Below are 26,881 nucleotides of genomic sequence, written 5' to 3' on the forward strand. Positions count from 1 at the left end.
CCAAGCGGTACTTTTACCTTAAATAACTTATTCTCTTATCTGAGTCGCCCCTGAGAGGGCACGGCGACGTTCTTCAGATTTTCTTGCTTAGGTCGCCCCTGAGAGGGCACGGCGACATTGCTTATTTTCCCTTCTTGAGTCGCCCCTGAGAGGGCACGGCGACAGACGTCTTCAAGCGGTACTTTTACTCTTATCTCATACCATCCCTGTGGTATAGATTTTTTGCCTTAAATAACTTCACAACAATAAATGCTCTTCTACTTAAATTCCATTCACACTCATATTCATGCTCCTTCTTACTGATTCTTTTGAGAGTTTCTCTGCATATTTCACGAACGCATAGATCATTCCAGCCCCACAGACCAATGACAAACAAAGCCACATACAGATCAAACAATTAAATATCACTCTTTGACATTTATCCATCATCCCATCGAGGTTCTGTTTCGAAGCCACGTAGGCTCACCACTGGGGTTCCGCAAGGTTCGGTCTTGGGCCCTCTTCTTTTCTCCCTCTACACAACATCTCTTGGTTCGGTTATCCACTCCCATAACTTCTCCTACCACTGCTATGCTGATGACACCCAGCTGATTCTGTCGTTTCCTCCTTCTGACGCCCAAGTGGAGACGCGCATCGCTGCTTGCCTGGCAGACATCTCGGGGTGGATGTCGAAGCACCACCTGAAGCTCAACCTGGACAAGACTGAGATGGTGTTTCTCCCAGGGAAGGGCTGCCCGCACCGAGACCTGGCCATCACCATAGATGACTCCGTGGTGACGTCTACTCGGACCGCGAGGAATCTGGGTGTGACCCTGGACGACCAACTGTCGTTCGCGGCAAACATCGCTTCGGTGACGCGTTCCTGCAGATTCCTCCTCTACAACATCCGGAGGATCCGTCCCTTCCTCACCGACAAGGCAGCGCAGGTGCTGATCCAGGCTCTTGTCATCTCCCGCCTGGACTACTGCAACTCCCTCCTTGCTGGCGCCCCGGCTTCCGCCATCAGACCTCTGGAGCTCGTCCAGAAAGCTGCTGCTCGTCTGGTGTTCAACCTTCCCAAGTTCTCCCACACAACTTGCCTTCTCCGTTCTCTACACTGGCTCCCCGTAGCTGCTCGCATCCAGTTTAAAACTCTGGTGCTAGCCTACAGGGCAGTGAAAGGAACAGCTCCTTCATACCTCCAGGCTATGGTCAAGCCCTACACCCCCGGCCGACCACTTCGCTCTGCTGCCTCCAGGCGACTGGCTGCCCCGGCGCTCAGCGGCCCCTGCTTGCGATCGATGCGGTCACGGCTTTTCTCTGTTCTGGCACCTCAGTGGTGGAATGCTCTCCCGACTGATGTCAGGACAGCGGAGTCGCTACCCATCTTTCGCCGCAGGCTGAAGACCCATCTCTTCAAGAAACACTACCCGGATCCTCCCTCTTAGGACATCACCTACTCTGTCCTAGCTCTTCTGATGCTCTTGTTTTCTAATCTTTCATTTCTAATCTGTCCTTTTGTTCTTTGTTTTTTCTCATTCATCATAGTACCTAACTTATTGCACTTCTACTCTAGCTCTAGTTATGCTCTTAGCTGTTGGTTTAGGAAGGAAATGCGCTTACGATTTCTTGTGACCTGAAGTTCTTTTATCTACCTTTGTTGAACACACTTATTGTAAGTCGCTTTGGATAAAAGCGTCTGCTAAATGACCGTAATGTAATGTAATGTAATGTGTCAGAATCATTCATTCTTAATCTTGGATCTGACGACAGTTGTCAACTCTTATTTGTTAGTCAATACTTATCTTATTAATTCTAAATCTAGGTCTTTTTGGGAGAGGTGACAATACCTTGTGACCGTGGGATCAGACAAAGGCCAGGGACGCCACCCAATAAATTTGGAAAAAGAAAAAAGGAATTGTTTCTCACCTTTCTGGTGGATTTTGGGCCCTTGGGTTGGTCCCACCTCCTCTGACGACCCCACTGGTCCCTTGGCCACACCGTCCCTCCTGGCTAGCTCGCCAAATGACGTGGCAATAGTACGTCAATAGTTTACTTCTAATCAGTCTTCAAGGTTCTGGCTAGTAAAAAACTTGACTTCAGCTATAGTCTAAGAGAAGTTGAGGAAACCAGTCTTCAGATCCAAGTAAAATGTTTATTCGCAGCAAGGTACAAATGAAACAAGTGAGAGGAAAACCCCGGGGTTGCTCTGAATTGTGTCTCTTCGTCTTCTCCTTATATACTATTCTGGACCTGGGTTTTCCACGCCCCAGGTCCTTCCCCTTTATCCTAAACTCTTAGGCATTTGCCACTATTATGATTACTCGTTTGATCTTAATCGTGTAAAGCAGTCTTGCAGACCCTAAAAACAGTAATGGCATCGCCTCCCTACCCCTTGGCCTTGATTCGCCTCTCTTGGGACTCTTCCTATTGGTTGGTCTGGGGCTGAATTTGTTAGTAATCTTCCCATTGCAGTGTTATGTGTGCCCACTGTGCTACACAACCTTGAGCTAGTCTCAGTGTTATGTGTGCCCACTGTGCTACACAACCTTGAGCTATCCGTCAGCACCCATTCATTTTCACACAACAGGTGCAGAGGGCATCTATGAGACATTCAGGCCGGGTATTCCCAACACATGTAGTTACAACTTCACCCTCTCAGTGCTACCCCACCTGTAGGTACATGCACTGTGCTCAGAGCAATCATTCTCAACATGCTCACCGAGACCGTTGCCAAAGCCCGACTGCTCAAAGCTCTCAAAAGGTGAAGCCAGGTCTGTATTGTTGTAGGTGTTGGTCCTCCACACCAGTGAACACTGTGGGCTCCATGAAGAAGCCTGCAGAGAGATGGGACCACTGTAGTTATCCTGATGTTAAACATGATTGTGTTAAAGCTTTAAGAATGAGGAGGAGAAAGACCAAACACATCATAATCCATCATACAACACAAATAATTTGATTGTATTTGGAATGCAAACTGTAAAGAAAAATGAAATCTGATTCTGCAAATGAACTACATGTCGATAGAATATGTACCTAATAACACATATGTTTCATGATGATCAGAATGAGAGAGGTAATACATTACGATCATTTTGGCAGATGCTTTTATCCAAAGCGACTTACATTACATTAGCAACCATTTGAGAGGGGGGAGCAATTGGGATATCCTTGGGATATTACAGTAAATATCAAACATCCTCTGTTCCTCTCTCATTACCTCCAGTGATGTCTCTCTCTCTCTCTCTCTCTCTGTGTGTTCTCTGTGGTGGAATCGTCCTCCATCTGGACTTTAGATGCATTTAAGCTCTGTAGGAAAGCGGCACGTGGCTTTGATCTCCATCTCTGTCACATATCTGATTTACTCATGTTCTCATTCTCTCCATGTACCGATGCTTTGTGGTCAAAGTGTGATAGGAATAAGAAGTCTGGTGTGAGAAGCAGCAACAACAGCTACAGGAGGAGGAGGAGCAACAACAGCTACAGGAGGAGGAGGAGGAGGAGGAGCAACACGAGAGTAGGAAGCAGAAGCTGCAATGTCATATTCCTGAAACGAAAAGTCAGTCAGTCAGAGTCCAGCAGAGCCTCGACTGAAGCAGAAGAGAAGCCAGAGGATCAGAAGTTTGTCCAAGTTTGTCTCTGCAGCGTCTCTGCAGCGTCTCAGCCAAACTCAGGTGAGTGCAGACAGAATCTTGTCAGTTTCAGCAGCAGCATGAGGTCCAGGCTGAGCTGCTCTCACACGTCTCACTTCACTGCTTCAGTCTTAAAGGCTTGGCTCTGGTTCACACACGTTGGTGTTTGTAAACACACGGCAGTTTTTACCGTCAGAGCAAGAAAAGAGCGTCAGGAAGTGTGTGTTTAGCTGCGTCAGTGAGTCTCAGCACTGAGCTGCACCCACGGCAACAGGAAGTGAAGTGAGTGCAGTCTGTAGTCATGGTGACCTCATTAAGAGGCAAAGTTCAGCTCCAGAGTGAAAAGGGAAACTTTAAAGTCAAACAGTCTGAATAGAACTAAAGAGACAAAAGCTTCATGTCCTAATCAATACACAATCAATCCTCATGAAGCTGAGCCTGAAGTCTTTTCATGACGTTTCCTTGAGCGGCCCCTCAGGACAAACCCCAGTCTGCTCATAATATCCATCAAGAACAAAGTCGTCTCTCCTGTTTCACTCTGACATGAACTTCAGGAGCTTTAAGACATCCAGACTCTTCATCCTGCTCAACAATCAGTGTTTGTGTCTCCAGAGATGTTTTCACTCATTTTCTTGTCTGTTCTCATCTTGTAGACATGTCTGCTGCCAGCTGTCTGCTGTCTGAAGATCAGTTCCTGTGCTCCATCTGTCTGGAGGTCTTCACTGATCCAGTCTCCACACCATGTGGACACAACTTCTGCAAATGCTGCATCACTCAACACTGGGACAGTAACGTCCTGAGTGTGTGTGTCCTCTGTGTAACAAGATGTTCTGCAAAAGACCTGAGCTGAAGGTCAACACTTTCATATCTCAGATGGCCGCTGAGTTCAGACAGTCGACTCAAAAGGAAGCCAGCAGAAGATCAGAGGAACCAGCTGCTAAACCAGGAGAAGTTCAGTGTGACGTCTGCACTGGAACCAAACTAAAGGCCATCAAGTCCTGCCTGAAGTGTGAGGCCTCCTACTGTGAGACTCATCTGGAGCCTCATCTGACAGCAGCACGCCTGAGGTCACACCAGCTGATCCATCCTGTGGACAACCTGGAGGACAGGATGTGTAAGAAGCACAATGAAACTCTGAAGCTCTTCTGCAGGACCGACCAGACCTGTGTGTGCTCACTCTGTCCTGTTTTAGACCACAAGAACCATGAGTTTGTTCCTCTGGAAGAAGAATATGAAGGAAAGAAGACGGAGCTGGAGAAGATGGTGGCTGAACTTCAGCAGAAGATCCAGCTGACACTACTGAAGATCCAGGAGATGAAACAGTCAGCAAAGCTCAGCAGGGAAGCTGCAGACAGAGAGAGAGCAGATGGAGATCAGGTCTTCATCGCTCTGAAGCAGCTTGTGGAGAAAATCCAGGCCGACTTTAGGAAGACCATGGCGGAGAAGCAGAGGAGCACAGAGACACAGACTGAAGACCTCATCAAGGAGCTGCAGCAGGAAGTCTCTGGGCAGAGAGAGAGAACTGCTGATGTGGAGAAGCTCCTACTCTCTGAAGATCACCTCCACCTCCTCCAGAGCTTCTCATCCATCAGCTCTGCTCCTCCCACCAAGGACTGGACACAGGTCAGAGTCCAGCAAAGGTCACATGAGGGGAGTGTGGTGAAAGCTGTGGCTCAGCTGGAGGAGACCATCAGTAAGGAGGTGAAGAAGCTGCAGGAGAAGGTGGAGCTGAGGAGGATCCAGCAGTTTGCAGTGGACGTGACACTGGATCCTGATACAGCTAATCCTATACTCATCCTGTCTGATGATGAGAAACAAGTTCACCGTGGTGATGTGAGGAAGAATCTCCCAGACAACCCACAGAGATTTGATCCATGTATTGGTGTTTTAGCAAAGCAGAGTTTCTCCTCTGGAAGATTTTACTTTGAGGTTCAGGTCAAAGGAAAGACAGCATGGACTTTAGGAGTGACCAGAGAGACGAGCAACAGGAAGGGAGTCTTCACACTGAGCCCTCAGGAAGGTTACTGGACTGTAGGGTTGAGGAAAGTAGATAAGTACAAAGCTTATGATGACTCTCTTGTCCCTCTGAGTCTGGAGTCAAAGCCAGAGAAGGTGGCCGTGTTTGTGGACTATGAGGAGGGTCTGGTCTCCTTCTGTGATGTGGATGCTGCAGCTCTGATCTTCTCCTTCACTGGCTGCTCCTTCACTCATAAGCTCCTCCCATACTTTAATCCGGGGTATCATCATGATGGTATGAACTCCTCCCCTCTGATCATCTGAGCTGTCAGTCACTCTGCCTAACCTGCAGAAGTTTACATGAAACGTTTCTGTGGTTTAAGGGAACTAAAGTACAAAGGATCAGCTGATCTTCCCTCTTTACTTTGTCTTTTCTTCACATTCTGATGACATCATATTTGTTTCTGGTTGCTTCTTACTGCTGTAACACAACAATTTACTCACACTGATCTAAGAATTGTGATTACTGTTCATCAATAAATCAATCAGAAGCTTTTAGTAAAGTCTTGTCATGTAAGTGTGATCAATGAAAAGGTTTGTTTGATCCTGTAAATATCACAAATGTTGGGTTGTGGTTTATGAATGGACTGAATTCTGTCTTTGATCTTTGTATCAAAAACAATAATAAAGTTGGGATGAGGTCATGTCAGCTGTTTTCATGTTTGGTATCAAATCTGAAAACATGTTTGACTTTCAGGTTTGAGTGCAGAGCTCTGTTCATGTAAGACTGTATCTGTAATCTAATAAACAAAACCAGAGCTTTCCAATCATGTTTAACCCTTTAATCCATGCTGTTTCAATCACACATATAAGCACAGAGGGGAGTTTAAAAGTGTCAAATGCTGCACTGAGTTTTAGTTGTAGATGATTCTCAAGCCCTTTGCTGCCGACTACATAACAAAAGTGAAATAGTGGAAATGGTACAAGTAGGCGGGGCTAAAGAAGGCTACAATAAATATCAAACATCCTCTGTTCCTCTCTCATTACCTCCAGTGATCTCTCTCTCTCTCTCCCTCTCTCTCTCTCTCTCTGTGTTCTCTGTGGTGGAGTCGTCCTCCATCTGGACTTTAGATGCATTTAAGCTCTGTAGGAAAGCGGCATGTGGCTTTGATCTCCATCTCTGTCACATATCTGATTTACTCATGTTCTCCTTCTCTCCATGTACCGATGCTTTGTGGTCAAAGTGTGATAGGAATAAGAAGTCTGGTGTGAGAAGCAGCAGCCTAGAAACCTAGCTGGGGAGTTGAGACCAAGCCTAGAGATCTGAGCGTTCTTCATGTCTGACTGTTGTGTTATGTTTCCACCTTATTGCTCTTCTCCTAACCCCCTGGTTGCTCTGTAAAGTCTCAGTTTATTATTTATGGCAAACTGTAGATAATCTAGTGAGAAGGATCATGTTGTGTGATTAAACAGCAGCATCATACAGTGAAAGGGAAATCAAAGTTTATTCAGCATTTAAAGACATTTATGGCTGACTGGTTGATCATTGAAGGGGCCGTTCACACTTTGTGCGTGAGACAAAAAACACTTTGTGATGATACCTTTCACCATGGCACAATGAGTAGTGTGTGTGTGTGTGTGTGTGTGTGTGTGGGGGGGGGGGGGGGGGGGGGGGGGGGGTGTTAGCCCTTACTGTGGTCAAATAGAAAACTCATTTCCTGTTTGTCCCTCTGCAATTTTACCATACCTTTTTAAAAAATTTAGTAGATTGAATGTAAAAACAGCTACAGTCAAGCTGCTCAGCTTCAACACACACACATATATTACAGTGTTATAACCTACTGTTCCTCTGGCTGACAAGGACAAGAATATATCAAATAATATCTTCCTCTTTCATTTAAAAATATTTACAAATCAAGTAAAATTGCACAAAAGGGATGAGTCGGTTTATAAAGATGCAATGTAGGAACAGACAGAGACAGAAGGTAAACAATCAGCGTGCATGTGAGGGAGACACAAGAAGAGAACACACATCTGAACGCATTAAGACTTGTGTGTGTGTGTGTGTGACTCTCACTGCCAGTTTAGACGTCTCCAGTTTCAGATCCCTGTTCTAAGAGTCTACAGAGTTTGGTGGGTTCATCGTTTCTTTAAAAGAGAATAGAGCACAGAGAAAACTCCTTGATGGTGCATTCAAGGAAGCTCAGGCACCAGAGGAAAGTACGCACATCACACTTGTAAGAGCAGGAATGGGGATTTGTTTTTGTTTGTTTCTTTTTCCTGAACCCCATCTCCCCATCATGATGACCAGTTCCTCTTAAACGGCCTCATGTCTCTATAAACTATCATCAAACAGCCAGATGTCTTTATAACAATACCATACTCGTGTTTACATTTCATTTTCTGTCCATGAAGCTGCAGCTTTCTCTAGTTTCTGATGAAGGTACCATTAAGAGTGAATGAGAAAGGAGCATGTTTCAGATGCTGGTCAGAATCAGATGGTAGAAAGGAAACGTTGTGTCAAACGAGGCAGGAAGAAGCAGCGTTCACCTCAGGGTTGTGTGTTTGTAGCTGAGGCGGAAAGATACGCACACATCCCATCATGCATTTCCACACAGAATGCAGAGAGACAGCAGGCACGTTGTCCAGACTGTGGTCAAGGAGAGCACCAAAGCTTTCCTCTCACCTCCACACACACACACACACACACATACAGAGACACAAACACACAGAAAATTGTCTCTAAGCATTGCTGGAGTTGGATGTGTGAGCAAAGCAGGGAGACATGTCTCTTCCCACTGAGTTGTAGTCAGTCAGTTTGTTGTGAGGACCTCATGTGTCTCAGTACTCCACAGTCACTGCTTTGGTCTTGAGGTATTCCATGAGAGCGTCTTCTCCTGTGGACCACAACAGAACAGAACAACACAGATCAGTCAACTCATATAACCTGAGCAAAGTTACAGAGACAGAGAGGACAGAGAGGCAAATCAAAGACAGCTAGAGACCCAGTCAACCTTATTGTGAGTGTTTAATTCACTCCTACTGCAATATTAGTTTCCATAATCACATACAGAGACGCTTGGTTAGAGAAACTGTCATTCTTAAAGCAGGTAGCTCCTCTGCTCACTTTCACTAGGACATACATATAGATATACAGTAATGTTGATTATGATGTTGAAATGATGTAGATGTAGACAACTCTAACTGTTGTAAGAATGAGAGTTCACAACTTAACCCTAACCAAAGAAATGGTTAGGGTAGACATGTCTGCTGCCAGCTGTCTGCTGTCTGAAGATCAGTTCCTGTGCTCCATCTGTCTGGAGGTCTTCACTGATCCAGTCTCCACACCATGTGGACACAACTTCTGCAAAAGCTGCATCACTCAACACTGGGACAGTAACATCCAGTGTGTGTGTCCTCTGTGTAACGAGATGTTCTGCACAAGACCTGAGCTGAAGGTCAACACGTTCATATCTCAGATGGCCGCTGAGTTCAGACGGTCAACTCAAAAGGAAGCCAGCAGAAGATCAGAGGAACCAGCTGCCAAACCAGAAGAAGTTCAGTGTGACGTCTGCACTGGAACCAAACTAAAGGCCATCAAGTCCTGCCTGAAGTGTGAGGCCTCTTACTGTAAGACTCATCTGGAGCCTCATCTGACAGCAGCACGCCTGAGATCACACCAGCTGATCCATCCTGTGGACAACCTGGAGGACACGATGTGTAAGAAGCACAATGAAACTCTGAAGCTTTTCTGCAGGACCGACCAGACCTGTGTGTGCTCACTCTGTCCTGTTTTAGACCACAAGAACCATGAGTTTGTTCCTCTGGAAGAAGAATATGAAGGAAAGAAGACAGAGCTGGAGAAGATGGTGGCTGAACTTCAGCAGATGATCCAGCTGACACTACTGAAGATCCAGGAGATGAAACAGTCAGCAAAGCTCAGCAGGGAAGCTGCAGACAGAGAGAGAGCAGATGGAGATCAGGTCTTCACCGCTCTGAAGCAGCTTGTGGAGAAAATCCAGGCCGACTTCAGGAAGACCATGGAGGAGAAGCAGAGGAGCACAGAGAAACAGACTGAAGACCTAATCAAGGAGCTGCAGCAGGAAGTCTATGGGCAGAGAGAGAGAACTGCTGAGGTGGAGAAGCTCCTACTCTCTGAAGATCACCTACACCTCCTCCAGAGCTTCTCATCCATCAGCTCTGCTACTCCCACAAAGGATTGGACACAGGTCAGAGTCCAGCAAAGGTCACATGAGGGGAGCCTGGTGAAAGCTGTGGCTCAGCTGGAGGAGACCATCAGTAAGGAGGTGAAGAAGCTGCAGGAGAAGGTGGAGCTGAGGAGGATCCAGCAGTTTGCAGTGGACGTGACACTGGATCCTGATACAGCTAATCCTATACTCATCCTGTCTGATGATGAGAAACAAGTTTACCGTGGTGATGTGAGGAAGAATCTCCCAGACAACCCACAGAGATTTGATCCAGGTGTTAATGTTTTAGCAAAGCAGAGTTTCTGCTCTGGAAGATTTTACTTCGAGGTTCAGGTCAAAGGAAAGACAGCATGGACTTTAGGAGTGACCAGAGAGACGAGCAACAGGAGGGGAACCCTCACACTGAGCCCTCAGGAAGGTTACTGGACTGTAGGGTTGAGGAAAGTAGATAAGTACAAAGCTTATGATGGCTCTCCTGTCCCTCTGAGTCTGGAGTCAAAGCCAGAGAAGGTGGCCGTGTTTGTGGACTATGAGGAGGGTCTGGTCTCCTTCTATGACGTGGATGCTGCAGCTCTGATCTTCTCCTTCACTGGCTGCTCCTTCACTCATAAGCTCCTCCCATAATTTAATCCTGGGCATCATCAAGGTGATATAAACTCTGCCCCTCTGATCATCTCAGCTGTCAGTCACTCTGCCTAACCCGCAGAAGTTTACATGAAACGTTTCTGTGGTTTAAGGGAACTAAAGTACAAAGGATCAGCTGATCTTCCCTCTTTACTTTGTCTTTTCTTCACATTCTGATGACATCATATTTGTTTCTGGTTGCTTCTTACTGCTGTAACACAACAATTTACTCACACTGATCTAAGAACTGTGATTACTGTTCATCAATCAATCAATCAGAAGCTTTGAGTAAAGTCTTTGCATGTAAGTGTGATCAATCAAAAGGTTTGATTGATCTCTGTAAATATCCCAAATGTTGGGTTGTGGTTTATGAATGGACTGAATTCTGTCTTTGATCTTTGGAACAAAAACAATAATAAAGTTGGGATGAGGTCATGTCAGCTGTTTTCATGTTTGGTATCAAATCTGGAAACATGTTTGACTTTCAGGTTTTAGTGCAGAGCTCTGTTCATGTAAGACTGTATCTGTAATCTAATAAACAAAACCAGAGCTTTCCAATCATGTTTAACCCTTTAATCCATGCTGTTTCAATCACACATATAAGCACAGAGGGGAGTTTAAAAGTGTAAAATGCTGCACTGAGTTTTAGTTGTAGATGATTCTCAAGCCCTTTGCTGCTGACTACATAACAAAAGTGAAATAGTGGAAATGGTACAAGTAGGCGGGGCTAAAGAAGGCTACAGTAAATATCAAACATCCTCTGTTCCTCTCTCATTACCTCCAGTGATGTCTCTCTCTCTCTCTCTCTGTGTTCTCTGTGGTGGAATCGTCCTCCATCTGGACTTTAGATGCATTTAAGCTCTGTAGGAAAGCGGCACGTGGCTTTGATCTCCATCTCTGTCACATATCTGATTTACTCATGTTCTCCTTCTCTCCATGTACCGATGCTTTGTGGTCAAAGTGTGATAGGAATAAGAAGTCTGGTGTGAGAAGCAGCAGCCTAGAAACCTAGCTGGGGAGTTGAGACCAAGCCTAGAGATCTGAGCGTTCTTCATGTCTGACTGTTGTGTTATGTTTCCACCTTATTGCTCTTCTCTTAACCCCCAGGTTGCTCTGTAAAGTCTCAGTTTATCATTTATGGCAAACTGTAGATAATCTAGTGAGAAGGATCATGTTGTGTGATTAAACAGCAGCATCATACAGTGAAAGTGAAATCAAAGTTTATTCAGCATTTAAAGACATTTATGGCTGACTGGTTGATCATTGAAGGGGCCGTTTACACTTTGTGCTCAGCGTGAGACAGAAAACACTTTGTGATGACACTTTTCACCATGGCACAATGAGTAGTGTGTGTGTGTGTGTGTGTGTGTGTGTGTGTTAGCCCTTACTGTGGTCAAATAGAAAACTCATTTCCTGTTTGTCCCTCTGCAATTTTACAAAACCTTTTTAAACAATTTATTAGATTGAATGTCAAAACAGCTACAGTCAAGCTGCTGCGTCTTCAACACACACACATATATTATAGTTTTATAACCTAGTGTTCCTCTGGCTGACAAGGACAAGAATATATCAAATAATATCTTCCTCTTTCATTTAAAAATATTTACAAATCAAGTAAAATTGCACAAAAGGGATGAGTCGGTTTATAAAGATGCAATGTAGGAACAGACAGAAGGTAAACAATCAGCGTGCATGTGAGGGAGATACAAGAAGAGAACACACATCTGAACGCATTAAGACTTGTGTGTGTGTGTGTGTGACTCTCACTGCCAGTTTAGACGTCTCCAGTTTCAGATCCCCGTTCTAAGAGTCTACAGAGTTTGGTGGGTTCATCGTTTCTTTAAAAGAGAATAGAGCAGAGAGAACTCCTTGATGGTGCATTCAAGGAAGCTCAGGCACCAGAGGAAAGAGGAAAGTACCCACATCACACTTGTAAGAGCAGGAATGGGGATTTGTTTTTGTTTGTTTCTTTTTCCTGAACCCCATCTCCCCATCATGATGACCAGTTCCTCTTAAACGGCCTCATGTCTCTATAAACTATCATCAAACAGCCAGATGTCTTTATAACAATACCATACTCGTGTTTACATTTCATTTTCTGTCCATGAAGCTGCAGCTTTCTCTAGTTTCTGATGAAGGTACCATTAAGAGTGAATGAGAAAGGAGCATGTTTCAGATGCTGGTCAGAATCAGATGGTAGAAAGGAAGCGTTGTGTCAAACGAGGCAGGAAGAAGCAGCGTTCACCTCAGGGTTGTGTGTTTGTAGCTGAGGCGGAAAGATACGCACACATCCCATCATGCATTTCCACACAGAACGCAGAGAGACGGCAGGCACGTTGTCCAGACTGTGGTCAAGGAGAGCACCAAAGCTTTCCTCTCACCTCCACACACACACACACACAAACACACAGAAAATTGTCTCTAAGCATTGCTGGAGTTGGATGTGTGAGCAAAGCAGGGAGACATGTCTCTTCCCACTGAGTTGTAGTCAGTCAGTTTGTTGGGAGGACCTCATGTGTCTCAGTACTCCACAGTCACTGCTTTGGTCTTGAGGTATTCCATGAGAGCGTCTTCTCCTGTGGACCACAACAGAACAGAACAACACAGATCAGTCAACTCATATAACCTGAGCAAAGTTACAGAGACAGAGAGGCATTAGAGAAACTGATTCTTAAAGCTGGGAGCTCCTCTGCTCACTTTTACTCAGACAGACTGTACATATAGATATACAGTAATGATGTTTAAATGAGAAGAAGCCAACTCCAACTAATGTCACAACTTAACCCTTACCAAAGAAATGACCTGCAAAAGGTTGGAAAGTGCCTCAAAGTGCCAAAGATCACACAAAAACCTGACTTTTCATGAATATTTCATGAGGTTTTAGGTTTAAACAAAGTTCAAGCTCCTAACACCCTTTAGATCAGTGAAGTCATTTGCTCTTCTAAGACGCATCGTATTCCTTTCCTCATCTCCAAACATTCATCCATTCTCACACCACTGCTCACCGAGATCTTTGCCGAAGCCCGACTGCTTAAAGCCTCCAAAAGGTGAAGCCACGTCTGTCTTGTTGTAGGTGTTGACGAACACCGTTCCAGCCTGCAGCTGCTCGCTCACGTACATGGCCTTGTTGATGTCGCGGGTGAAGACGCCTGAGGCCAGGCCGTACTCCGTGTCGTTGGCTCTCTGCAGCACGCCGTCCACATCGCTGCAGGGGGGAGTGTGGTTAGGTATCTGATCGCAGCACTGACAGACAGACAGACAGACAGACAGACAGACAGACAGACAGACGCTCCATGTGGACTCACCCTTCTTTGAATTTGGACACCACCATGATGGGGCCGAAGGACTCCTCTTTGGCTAGGAACATGTGGTCCTCCACACCAGTGAACACTGTGGGCTCCATGAAGAAGCCTGCAGAGAGAAGGGACCACTGCAGTTATGCTGATATTGATAATGATTGTGTTAAAGCTTGAAGAATTAGAGACCAAACACATTATTAATCCACATACATGGAATATAATGGACCAACTGACACAAATAAATAATATGATATATGGAATGCAGCATTTAGATGGATAACTAAACTTATACCAAAGCATCTCTAGGTCAATCTAAATTGATCTGTCACTTCTTGTCCATCCTCATTAAAAAAAAAAAAAAAAATTGAAATCCCCAAATTGTTCTAGTATTTACTTTTCCAAACATTTCCAGGCCTCATGCTTTCATTTTCAACCTTCAGGATTTCAATAACTATAGAAACCCTGGAACCTCTAGGCAAAACTGTAGCAATTAAAACTTCTCTTTCAATTACATCAACAATATAAAGTAAAAATGCAGAGGAAGACAACGGCCCAGAGTGTTTCCTGAAGCTGTATCTGTCCGTCTCCATGTTCTGTACCTGGCCTATCCACCTGCTTCCCTCCATACACCAGCGTGGCTCCTTCCTTCAGTCCGATGTCGCAGTACTCCAGCAGTTTATCCAGGTGGGCTTTGTGGTTCTGTGGCCCGTGGTCTGTGGAGCGATCCAGAGGATCACCGATCTTCATCTTCTTAATCTCCTCCACCTAGCAGAGGGTAAATGAAGACGGAGAATCAAATCAGTGTTAAGCTATAATCCTCAATCAGGCCTTTTGTGTCTCTTGCCAAAAGCAGAAAGCAGCTGAGAGAGAGGATCAGACTCTCATGAGGGGACACACTGATGAGCTCCATCACAGGTGGCAGACATTTCTTTCCTACTTCCCAGATCTACAGGCTATGCCACACTAATGACTGGAAACTTAAACAACAAATAGCGTCTGAATCACAGGCGGGGCCAGGATGGGGGTGTGTGAATGCGGGGGTGTGTGACTGCTGGGCTGGGGGGTGTGTCGGGTCTTCAGATGTTTGTTTCCCTCCTTTCTCCCTCCCCGTGTCTTCCCCCCCCCTTTTCCTTTGTTTCTCCCACCACAGCCTGTGATGATGTCATCCTGTAAAAACTGCACCTGCGAGACACCGATGTCATCTTAAACTCTGCGACCGCACTACTGTGTCACGTCTACATGAGGCTTTCTGCTGTCGCCTTGTTTGTCTCCCTGTTGTCTGAATGAACTGAGCGATCACACAGCCTGTTTCTCCTTATACATGGTGTCCAGGTGTGTATCACCTTCCACAGGTCCCAGTCAGTATGTCTTGCCCTCTCTGTCTCATTTCTCCCCTCTATTTGCTGTCCCATGGAGGGGAACATGGTGGTTGTGCAGGCGTTGCAGCTCACTCACCACTCTGGTGATGTACTCATCATGAATGGACTCCTCCACAAACAGCCGACCTGCAGCGATGCAGTTCTCTCCTTTGTTGAAGTAGACGGAGCTCATGCCCTGAGCGGCACCACAGACACAAACACATCATCAGATCAAGGATCATAGCTTATGATGGGCACGTAACCTGGCAACCTAATCATCGTTTATGTTCCCTGCCAGAATCAAATATGAACTCCATGCTTCTTTCTCTCTCACCATGCGTACAGCCTTGTCCATGTCACAGTCACTGAAGATGATGAGGGGCGACTTCCCTCCCAGCTCCAGAGAAACCTTCTTCAGGTTACTGAGCGCACAGCTGCAACCAGAAATCAGAGGAACACAGTGTGAAGATGTGGTGACAACATCTGTTCCTCCAGGTTGGATCCAGGAACCTTCTGATCCCCCTGAACCTCCAGAGCCGTGCCTCCCTTACCTCTTCATGATCTGTTTGCCGATGGGTGTGGAGCCGGTGAAGCCCAGCTTGCGGACGTCTGGGTGGTCTGACAAACGCTGGCCCACCATGCCACCTAGAGGAGAGGAAGCCATACAGAAACAGCTGGTTTTACATCTGTCACATTCCCCTTTGTACCGTTTCTTTCTGTCTTTCCCTGACCTGAACATGTTTTCAATCAATGTAAGCAGTTAAGAAGGAACCAAGGATCCAACATCTTTACCTGAGCCTGGCAGAATGTTGACGACTCCTTTCGGAATGCCAGCTTTCACAGAAAGCTCAGCAAACTTCAGTGCCGTCAGTGGAGTGACCTGTTCACATAGAAAACACACTCAGTACTCATCATCATCATCAACATTAGAAGAGCTGAAGGAGTAACACATCAGTGTTCACATGTTCTTGGCCCACATCCATATTGTGTCCAATCAGTATTAAAAAAGACGAAGTGTGTGTGTGTGTGTGTGTGTGTGTGTGTGTGTGTGTGTGTGTGTGTGTGTGGAACTCACCTGTGCAGGTTTAAGAACCAGTGTGTTTCCAGCAGCGAGGCAGGCAGCACTTTTCCATGCCAGCATCATGAGGGGATAGTTCCATGGGATAACTATGGCACACACACTGACACAGACAAACACATTATTAAAGTTTAATGTAATAGATGTGTGTACTGTATGTTAAGTGTTCATACTGGAGCTTAATGTGGAAGTCATTTAGTAAACTCAGAGCTTTTACCCCAGAGGTTCTTTCTTAGTGAAGGTCAGGTTGCGGTTGGGCCGGGCCTGGTTGATGGGTATCGTCTTACCCTGCAGGAAACAACGGGCTGTGTGTTATAGTCTATGCTTAAGAGGCATGTGTAGCTGTGTGTGCGTATGAGCCGCATGTGAGACTTGTCGTATGTTCACCGACCTGGATTTTGTCGCACCAGCCAGCAAAGTAGCGGAACGTCTGGATGGACATGCCTACGTGGGTCTTCAGGGCCAACGTGTACACGGCTCCAGAGTCGATGGATTCAATGGTGGCCAACTCCTCCTGGTGTTCCTCCATCAGGTCTGCAAGCCTGGAAGGAAGGAGGACAGAGAGAAACACAGACAGACAGACAGACAGAACTCAGTAATGATGAAACAAAAAATGAATCAATAGAATTTGCAGGCAATGACATAATAATCATTGCATCTTCATCATCAGGGACTATGTTCATGAATTGGACAGTTGTGGATAAGAAATACTGCTCAAAGATAAGTATTAATCTTAATAAAACCGCTTTTTTTGTCTCCAAAGCATGTAATGTATAACAAAAGACAAAAAAATACAAAGTACATTGAAAAGACTGAAGGAAGAAGTTGCACCATGATTGTGTAACGTAACTCCACTGTAGACCACTAGGGGGTGCTACTCACTTGTATAGCAGACTACCTCTGTCTCTGGGGTTCATCCTGCCCCAGGGACCGTTATCAAAAGCTTCTTTGGCTGCTGCTACTGCCCGGTCCACATCGCCCACAGAGGCGTACGACACGTTACAGATCACCTGAGTAAAGGAGAGAGAAGAGGAGACAAGAGGAGACATGAGGAGGGAAGATCATCATGGGACACAAGCGATGCATTGTGCCATCGTGTATCCAGATGTGTGTGAGCTCATGGCACTCACCGATCCATCAGTAGGATTGATGGTGTTGTAGGTTTTTCCGTTTTCTGCATCTTCAAACCTGCCGTTGAGGAAACACTGGTGTGGCATTCTCAGGGTCATGTTGTTCACTTCTCTAGTTGCCTGAGGGGAAAACATCATACCATTCCAAGATTAAGGGATTTATGTGAAGTGAAGAAACAAATACAACAGAAATATTGTAGTATGGATATGTTAAAGGTTATTTGTTTGGTCTCACATAGTCTATAACCATCTCCTCCTCCTGGTCTTCTCCTCTCAGCTTGCGCACAAACATCTGGATGAAATCTTGGAAGGTGGTGGCCATGTAGACATCCTCATTCTGCAGCTGGACCTCAGAACACTTCAGCTTCAGCTCCTCCACCAGCCTGCACAGAGACCGACACAGATGCTTTGGTATCCCTCAATTCACAAGCTCCTCTTCTCTGATCTCTGGACACGGGGTGAAGAGCTTTGGAGCCAACATGAATGGGATCCAGAGATATGTAGTCATGATCCAGACCCTACTCAGGTCTCAGATCAGGTCTTGGTTCAGTGGACCTAAACTTAATGACTTATAATTGTGTGATCTTGTTCCCCAGGTTGGAATGTTTGCTCTGGTTCCCCATGGTCATGCCACCCAGGTCACCACTCAGATGACTGGGGCGGGGTCATGTGCTACTACTGGGACATTACAGGTCACTGTAGTAGCACATGGGGATCAACTGTCAGAGCTGGCCCCTGTCCTGGACGGCTCACGACACCCTGCCCTCTTAACACACACACACACACACTCTTAAAACACACACACACTCTCTTAAAACTCTCACACACTTTCTTCACACACACACACTTTCTTCACACACACACACTTTCTTCACACACACACACTTTCTTCACACACACACTTTCTTCACACACACACTTTCTTCACACACACACACACACTTTCTACACACACACACACTTTCTACACACACACACACTTTCTACACACACACACTTTCTACACACACACACTTTCCACACACACACACACTTTCCACACACACACACACACACACACACACACACACACACACACACACACACACACACACACACACACACACACACACACACACACACACACACACACACACACACACACACACACACACACACACACACACACACACACACACACACACACACACACACACACACACACACACACACACACACACACACACACACACACACACACACACACACACACACACACACACACACACACACACACACACACACACACACAAAACTCTGTAAAGCCCCTCTAAAGGCTTCATGTTGGCTCCCTCACCTGACCACATCCATGGAGGCAGCTCCGGACTTGAAGAAATCGGTGGTGTCTTCAATTGCAGTGACATTGCTGAGGATTCCTTTCCAGATGATCTGTAAGAAGACAGTAAGGTACAATCAGCAAAGCTATGTAAGAGCCCTGTGGTCTTCTGGTCAACTGGCTTCTTCACTACCGATGCCAATTACTTACCCTGATCTCCTCGGCCACCTTCTTCTCCTCATCAGTCAGCTCCACACTGGAGCTTTCCCCAGAGGAGAAGAACTTGGATGCAGCGATCATCTTCCCATCTTCAAACTGCAGGTTCTTCACTTGGAGCTAAAGAACAAACATAGGAGGAAAGACTCTTAGGTTAAAGAGCAATAACATGAACCTGCAGTCATTAGAGCAACACATAACAGGAAGACTCACAGCTTTGCCATCTGTCCCGTACAGGACGAGGCCATTCTTGGTGACCAGGCCAGGTTGGGACGCCCCCTCCATCTCCAGAGGCTGACCAGCTGGGGCCGAACCTCCCAGCATGGACGAGCCGTACAGGGTCACAGGCTGAGGCAGGCAGACAGAGTTTAGACACACACACACACACACACACACACACACACACACACAAATCAGGTGTTTAAAGGCTAAAGGATGAGTCTTTCTTGGATAGGATTTGAATGCAATGTGTATCTTCAATATTTTCTTTAATGACTACAGAAACATAACAATGCAGTTATGGTATTAAACAGTTTGTAGATTAATTAAGAAATGAAAAGGCAAACTTAAGCTGATTGCTGTGTAAATGCTACAATAATAGCAGCATTAGTTTCAATATCTAACATATAAAACCTCTCCTAAACCTTCTAACCTCAGATATACTCTAATGTTGCTTCAATGTGTTTCCTTTGCTTTTGCTTTCCAGGAAACCCACCTGACCGTTGATGAGAGTCCATGCACCCGGGACTTTATCATGGCCACGGATCCAGTTGTGGATGGCCTCAGCTGGTTGAGCAAGGTTGACCTGAGGGACAGAAAGACCTGCGGGGTCAGAATCGCCTACATTTCTGAGAATGAAAGCGAAGCCCAACAGCTGGCTTCCAGTAGCAGAGCAACACGTGGCAGAGGGACTCGGGGAAAAATAACCCTCTGTACTAAGAATAGGACAGGTTTGCAGTAATGTGGCTCCACGGGCCAAATCATAAAGCAGACAGCTCTTAGAATCAGAACCACCTTCCTGTTTCTCCCTGTAAGACAAGGAACATCAATCTGACTGAGAGAGCTTAATGGGAAATAATTTAATTAAGAAAGAAAACAAACAAACACACAAGTCCCATTAAGTTTGATTGATGTGAGCTGGAATGGAATGCAGAGAAAGGTAAGAAAGAAAGAAAGAAAGAAATGAAGAAAGAAAGAAAGAAAGAAAGATCTGTGCATAATCACAGTTGAATCCTGCATGTAAATGTTCTGTTCACACTTTGGCGAACAAAGGCCTGGCTGACGACCTGAATCTCCAGTCCTGCAAGTATGAGAGGGACACGTTCACACCCCAGCTCAACAAAAGCCCCCATCACACCTGTGAGGACCCCTGTTCTGCCCACACAGACCCCCCACTGATCATAGGTGAAGACCCTGTGAGCCGGCTCTTCTTCCAGAGACAGAACACCAGGAAAGCACATTCACACCTTTCTGTCTTAAGGCCTGACCAACTTCAGCACAGCTCTTCAACAGATCTCTGGAGCTGTGTAGAGTTCCCTCCTGCTTCAAACCCTCCATCATCCCAGTCCCCAAGAAACTTCTCTATTTCCCGTCTTGTCTATTTATTATCTGTAGATATGTACATACTTACAAGTCAACAACTGCCGAAAACAAATTCCCAGTCTGTGAGAGCATACTTGGTTGTCTGATTGTGATTCTAAAGCACTTGTAAGTCAGATCACACACACATCTTGGCTGCTGTCTCACCTTGGCATTGGATTTCTTCTGAATGCCTTCATATGTGGCTCCTTCCTCAGACTGAGTGACCCGAGGAGCCTTCCCATCAGCGATGAGCTGCACCGACTCCACCTACACAGAGAGACACAGACCGGGCCAGTGTGAGAGTGGTTTAACCCTATGCTGACAGATGCCTGATGGGATTAAAGGATGAGTCCTACCATGGCTTTGATGCCCTCTGGGAAGAGGAAGCGGTTGTAGATGGAGTCCACCGTGTCGTTGGGCTCGACGGCGCATTCTCTCTGCAGGAGGATCGGCCCGGTGTCCAGACCATCATCGGCCCAGAACACTGTGAAGCCAGCTTTGTTGTCACCGTGGATCAGGGTCCTGATACACACACACACACACACACACACACACAGTGAAACAAGCTGTGTACTGTGGGGAAGCATCAGGTTGTTGCTTGTTGCTTTTATAGTTTGGCAAAGTTTTCTTCTTCATCAGTATGAGTTGAGGTTTGATGTTGTGTAAGGAGTTCGTCACGGGTTTTTGTGGTTGTGGTTCAGTTCTCCATTGTGAGTAACACAACGTAGAGAGGTAACGCCACGTTTGGTCCATTTCCTGTCTCTGTGACCTTGTGATGCTGGTATAAAGCTTGGGTCCTCCCCTCTCTGCCTACCTGGACCACCTTACCACCTCTAACCAGGGCGTAGTGGAGAAGTCAACCCACTGATCAGCTTTACTACGTGTTATTTTCCTTGTCCCAAATGATCCTTCTTGGTTGTAGATACTCTGACCATCTTGCCCGACTCTGACTCCGCCCCTTCACCCCATTGTCGTCAGAATTACTGAAACCAACCAAGAGTTATCTTCCCTTCCCACATGCCATTCATTTGCTAACGAGCAGAGAGATAAGAGAGGAGGAGAACAGAGGTGTAAGAACCTGAAGAGCTGGTTCAGACCTCCACCCGGGTGACAAATGGCATTAAAGCTACAGCGCTCGACAAAATATCTGAGCATACAACTCGTGTACTATCACATCCCATCTCCCACTCACCAGTTGATGGCGGAGGCTCCTCTGTGCAGGGGCAGGATGGAGGGGTGATAGATGATGGAGCCGTGCTTGGGGTCGTCTATGATGTTCATGGGGATGAACTGAGAGCAGAAGGGCATGACGTTGAGCTCGGCGCCCACCGCCTTGTAGGCGTCCACCACCTCTGGGATGGGCTTCCCCTTGACGCGCCACCGGGGGAACTTGAACACCGGCGTCCCGTCCTTCTCTGCTGCCACCGCTGAAGGAGATGGAGGGAGGGAGGGAGGAGAGGCATTAACGGCGAAGCTTCAAACATTTACAAGGAACCGCAGCAGGTGCACAAACTAATTGGCACGCTGATGTGATATCAAGAAAGCCTCCTTTAAACAGCTTGTGACCTTACAGGAGAAATACAAACAGGGAAACGTTAGTTGGAGGGACTTCAGACAGAGGGACACTCCAGACCCAACTAGACCTTACTGGCTGCAGCTGCATGTGGCTGATAAACGTCACGTAGGAAAGTTGGCAGCGTTGCAGCAGATAAACCAGGGGGCAGAGACGAGCCTCCACTCCACCGGCTCTCTGTGGGCGAGTCCAGCACCATGGCAACGTCAACGCAAGCTGATTCATGAGTTGTATTGCGCAATGTGGGCCAATCTGCTGTGTGGTTCATAGTGAACAGAGGGGTCAGACAGAAAAGGGCAGCGTGGGGTTTAATCTCTCTTAGTATCATACTGTTACCGGTGTTTGGAGTGTTCTGAACCTAACTACAGTGAGTTTGATTGACTCCTCTGTGAGTGACCCACACACACACACACACTCAAGGACTTCCAGGTCATGAGGGGGTCACAGGTCACGTCTGTGATCAGAACCCCAGCACTAAACCCTGTAATCTCCACATTGCTGCGTTCAGGTTCCAGGCTCTGATCCTGTAATTACACGTTTCCCGTATCTAAACAGAGAATTAAAACATAAATTCTCATCTTGACAATACAGCTATTGACTCAGGATCGAATAATTAGAATTTAAATGATCACCATTTCCCTAATTAACTTCATAGTGTGAGAAAGGCAGGTAAAGTTATTGTGAAGATTAAAACTTATGGGATGTTGACGAGGTCATTGTAGTCGACGTGAAATCATTTTGAGTGTAAAAGGGTCAGAGGATTGTGACTAAGACAAGGAGAAGGGGAACAGGTTTCCTCAGGTCCTTTCGGTTTTGGAATGAATACGTTCAGCTCACATCTCGTCTGACCTGACAAAGATTTCCGGCCTGACTCAAGCTGTAATCACAAAGCAGGCAGCATCCAGATAGCAGAATGCTGTAAACAGACAGTAAAGTCTGGGTTTATGACTTCAGGTTGGACAAGATCCACAGTGGAAACTGTTACATTCTGTTATCTGTGGGCCTGATGGTGATAGTAGAACGACTCACTCCAATTCTAGCTTTTGCAGGTAAAATCAGAGGACCACTGGGCCTCGGCCTGGAATGCTGAGCTGATGATGATGCGTCCTATGCTGATTGCATCATACAAGAGAGGGAGGGGGGGCGATCCTAGACTTGTTTACATCACAGCTGCAGCCATCTGCTACACAATGGAGCCACTATCCCACAACTAATGCATGATAAAAGGCCTGGTTTTGTGCCAGAGTCAACACATGGGGGAGGCCTCTGCAGTCCCAGAGACACACAAGCAGGGTGACACAGAACCAGCAGAGATGAAGCGTTAGTATGAAGTAGAATCCACTCACCCAGGGGGTCGGCCTTGCCATCCTTGTCTGGCACGGTGAACACGCCCACCACCTTGTGCCCCTGCTTCCTCAGGTTGCTGTAAACCTCTTGACCAAACAGACTCTGGCCGATGATAGCCAGCTTCAGCTTATTCTGGTAATAATTCTGTAGGATAAACAAAACAGATTGGTGTCCAATACTCATTCATTCATTCGTTATATTATAAGCCCATTTGCTGTTCTGGCCCGAGGAGCCAGTTGGGGGGCCCCCCTACACTGCACAGGGTCATGTAGGGCTGGAGTCCATTCCAGCATTCATAGCTCCAGGGGCACACACAGGAAAATTGATGGCCATGCTCCATCTCCTGTTACATAAGCGTCATGACTCTGGACTGTGGGAGGAAACCTAGTAGGCTTCCTTAAGATGTCTCCTTCTTCACTCCCCCTCTGTCCTTACCTATATTCCTCCTACCTGACAGGGTTAGAGGAAAGAAATGGGACTCAGTCATGCCTTTCGCAGTGCGAGCGGACACAGGGATGTTTAGGGGACAAGTCAGAGCTCCCCCACTTGGTCCCACAGCTGAGGAGTGGAGGAGGCATCTTTTTGTTCTGCTTCTCAAGAGGAGAGGGAGGAAAGATGAGAAGGAGACATTTTTGGAGATTCTGACGCATCTTTGTCAGCTGACAGCTTTAGACACACAGCAGCTGTACAGTACATGTCCCACCAGGGAACACACCACAGTTAGGGAACCGAGGGACTACAGGAAGCTCAGACACTCACAGAGAGTAAAGTGGATCACAGCATGATGAGCTCTCTCCTTCTATTTCCATCTTACATAGAGTTATATACATTATTTTATCAGCTCATATTAACATGTGCATACCAGAGCTGCTTCACTGTAACGGCACACGTGGGAGGGTTCAGGTGTCGGTTGACTGAAATAAAGGCACATGTGAGCCTCATGAGGCCCGGGGTCCGGCCCAGGCTCAGGGTCCGGCTCAGTCTGTGGGCTTCAGCATGTTTGATGCCACGCTCACAGATCGAAAAGATCCGAAACTCCAAAACGGCAGGACGGCCTGTCTTTTGGGTCAAATCTCACTCAAACAGCCAAAATAACAGAGACATCAACTTTCTCCCAGCTTCCTTGTACCCGTGCAGGTTAACAAACCCTCTCCCAGATATTATACAGTGATGTACAGTACAGGGAGACACTCAGTGTGCTCGGAGGCGCTTGCTGTAACGTGGCGCACTAGCAAAGCTCCCACTGTTTGATACAACACACATACACTGATTCATGACACAGATCCTGGACCTTTAAAGCGGGACGCACCGACGCTGCTGTGTAACGTAACCGCGGCTTCACACACCTTCAGTCAGCGTCTGTTTATTTGTCTGCATTGACTGTAAATCAACAATCGGACTCAGGATCGTGCAGAAGCAGCGGAGGCGGCTCTACTCACAGATGTGGTGGAGAATCGTCTCAATGCTTGGTTCGCCGTCCACAGCATGATGGCGGTGTTTGATCACACAAATGAATGCAACTGGACGCTGCACAAACAAATATCCTCCTGTGCGTGTGTGTGCGCGTGTGTCTCCCTGGTCACACACGCCGAACGTGAACGTGAGCTTGTGTGAGTGGCGACAGAGGCGGAGGGAGCTGAAGTACCCACAGGCGGCTTATACCGGCAGAGGGCGCGCCGCCGTGACGCTATGCGTGCGCGATCACGCTGGTTATATCATGCAGCCAGCAGCAGAGGGCGCGCCGCCGTGACGCTCTACGTGCGCGTTCACCTCGTGCGTGGACTCGCTGAAGCTCGCGAGGCTATTGGCTGTCGGGCGCCGCGTGTGAATGATTGCTGCCCTTTTCTAGTTGTTATTTTTTGACCATTTTGTACAATTGAGAAAGGAATGTATGCAAGATAATAATAATAATAATAATAATAATAATAATAATAATAATAATAATAATAATAATAATAATAATAACGATTTAATTTGTAAACACAAAACGTTAAATGTTAAATGTTAACAAGATATTCAAATCATCCGTACTTGTTTAATAGAAAGGGATGGCACCATTAAAACACACACTTGTCATCCCCATATCCTGCTCCTGTCAGGTTTGCTGTCCTCAGTGTTGCTGCTGCAGGGCTCGACAAATACTGTTCAGATCTCCATGAAAACATTGTTTAATCCGCCATTGGCGTGTTGCAAAATTAACCTGTCTGTATCTGATTTGGTTAATACCAACAAGTAAAGGCCAGGTGGTTTATAATTACGATCCATTTATTCACCATAAATCATAATCTGGGAGCACAAAGTTCCACCTAAATTGTCCTCTGCACCAGAATTAAACTAGTAAGTTAAATTAAATTAACTAACACTTAAACTAACATCTTAACAGTGCTCGTCCTGTGGCTTTGTAGGCAGACGGCACCTGCTGTACACCTGTGATACACCCACACACACACACGCACACACACACACACACACACACACACACACACACACACACACACACACACACTGAGCTCTGATCAAACACAGATCTTGCGTCATCCACCATCAACTGCCCTGCACAGGATCCCACGGGGCAAAGGTCCAAATGGTCAATTCAGAAACCAGATACAGCTTCAATCAAAGTCCATATCGTCAACACTAAGATGTTAATATAACACCAGCAGAGTGCACACACTGCCAATCACTCCTCCAGACCGTCACTATGACATTAGTTTGAGTCCTCTGTAATGTAAACACGGATATAACTAAACACAGTTGACTCCAGGTATGGTGCAAATGAAATAGTAAACTTAAGGTAAGCATCCAAAGCTTTAATAAATCGTACAATAGGCCCAATACAGTGCAGTCCTATTGGTGAGTCTCTCCCCTGGAGCAGCAGTGCATGCAGGTGAGTTCATGGCGCCCTCTGTTGACAGGACTCTGCACCTACAGCCAGCAAAGGTTATGTTGTGATGACACCACAGGTAAGTGCAGGGTTTTAGATGACATCAGGGTTGCTAGTTTAAGATGAACTTGTAGGGAAAGTTTTTACAGGATGACATCATGCCAACTTTCAGGCAGCTTTGGTAGGCATCATGGGCTGTGGTGAGAGAAAGGAAAGAAAAAGGGCGGAGATACAGGGGAGAAATCCCACCCAGAGACCCCGCACCCCAGCAGTCATACAACCCCACATTCAAACACACCCATCTTGGCCCACCTGAGTCCAAGAATGTGGGAGGGAACAAGTGGTTGTTCCAGACTGGACCTAGGGGAGATGTACTTTGAAATTTTAAGTGTTTCCTAAATTGGCACCAAATATTTTATGTCATTGAGTAGAGTAGACGTGCTGGTTTAATAATGAATTTCATAAAGAACTCTACAGGGACTCCATGGGGGCCTGGAGCTTTATCAGATTGCATCGCTCTGATTGAGGCGTGGAACTCTGCAGGAGAAAGTAAAGAACCAGAGGTGTTTGAGTCGCTTAGCGATTGATACGAGCAGTCCAAATGAGTTTCTTCCACAAGGTGTCGGGTCTCACTCAGACAGGAGAATGCTGGAGTTTGCTTCTTTAATGTAGCGTACAGAAACCACACGTGACCCAGCGAG

The 26,881-nt window shown here is 46.4% G+C and overlaps 2 protein-coding genes across 2 annotated transcripts; one reads left to right on the forward strand and one right to left on the reverse strand.

Moving 5' to 3' along the window:
* The first annotated feature begins 8,830 nt into the window (after nt 1-8,830).
* On the forward strand, nt 8,831-11,587 carry LOC143013787 (E3 ubiquitin-protein ligase TRIM21-like). Its single transcript, XM_076167464.1, has one exon. The coding sequence runs from the start codon at nt 8,831-8,833 to the stop codon at nt 10,397-10,399; it is 1,569 nt and encodes a 522-aa protein (XP_076023579.1). The 3' UTR covers nt 10,400-11,587.
* Nucleotides 11,588-11,602: 15 nt separating this feature from the next.
* On the reverse strand, nt 11,603-24,955 carry LOC143013785 (mitochondrial 10-formyltetrahydrofolate dehydrogenase-like). Its single transcript, XM_076167462.1, has 23 exons — nt 24,736-24,955; nt 23,296-23,440; nt 21,569-21,803; nt 20,733-20,898; nt 20,542-20,643; nt 19,511-19,600; nt 19,009-19,143; nt 18,790-18,915; nt 18,601-18,692; nt 17,500-17,647; nt 17,265-17,384; nt 17,017-17,144; nt 16,526-16,676; nt 16,352-16,422; nt 16,132-16,237; nt 15,849-15,936; nt 15,608-15,701; nt 15,391-15,490; nt 15,154-15,252; nt 14,298-14,463; nt 13,705-13,810; nt 13,405-13,604; nt 11,603-12,975 (listed from the first exon to the last, which is right to left on the reverse strand). The coding sequence occupies exons 1-23, from the start codon at nt 24,781-24,783 to the stop codon at nt 12,920-12,922; spliced, it is 2,772 nt and encodes a 923-aa protein (XP_076023577.1). The 5' UTR covers nt 24,784-24,955; the 3' UTR covers nt 11,603-12,919.
* Between the last annotated feature and the right edge of the window lie 1,926 nt (nt 24,956-26,881).

Source organism: Genypterus blacodes, unplaced genomic scaffold, assembly GCF_046128005.1.
Source record: "Genypterus blacodes isolate CSIRO-AG114 ecotype Tasmania unplaced genomic scaffold, CSIRO-AGI_Gbla_v1 ptg000158l_1, whole genome shotgun sequence".
In the NCBI taxonomy this organism is placed as follows: domain Eukaryota; kingdom Metazoa; phylum Chordata; class Actinopteri; order Ophidiiformes; family Ophidiidae; genus Genypterus; species Genypterus blacodes.

Bases quoted from the DNA above. Each gene is read 5' to 3' on its own strand.
- LOC143013787 (XM_076167464.1), top strand. From the start codon at position 8,831: ATGTCTGCTGCCAGCTGTCTGCTGTCTGAAGATCAGTTCCTGTGCTCC.
- LOC143013785 (XM_076167462.1), bottom strand. From the start codon at position 24,783: ATGCTGTGGACGGCGAACCAAGCATTGAGACGATTCTCCACCACATCT. The intron at 19,144-19,510 runs GTGGGTTTCCTG...TGCCTGCCTCAG, and splicing joins GGACTCTCATCAACGGTCAG to CCTGTGACCCTGTACGGCTC. The intron at 15,253-15,390 runs GTGAGAGAGAAA...GGTGCCGCTCAG, and splicing joins TGGACAAGGCTGTACGCATG to GGCATGAGCTCCGTCTACTT.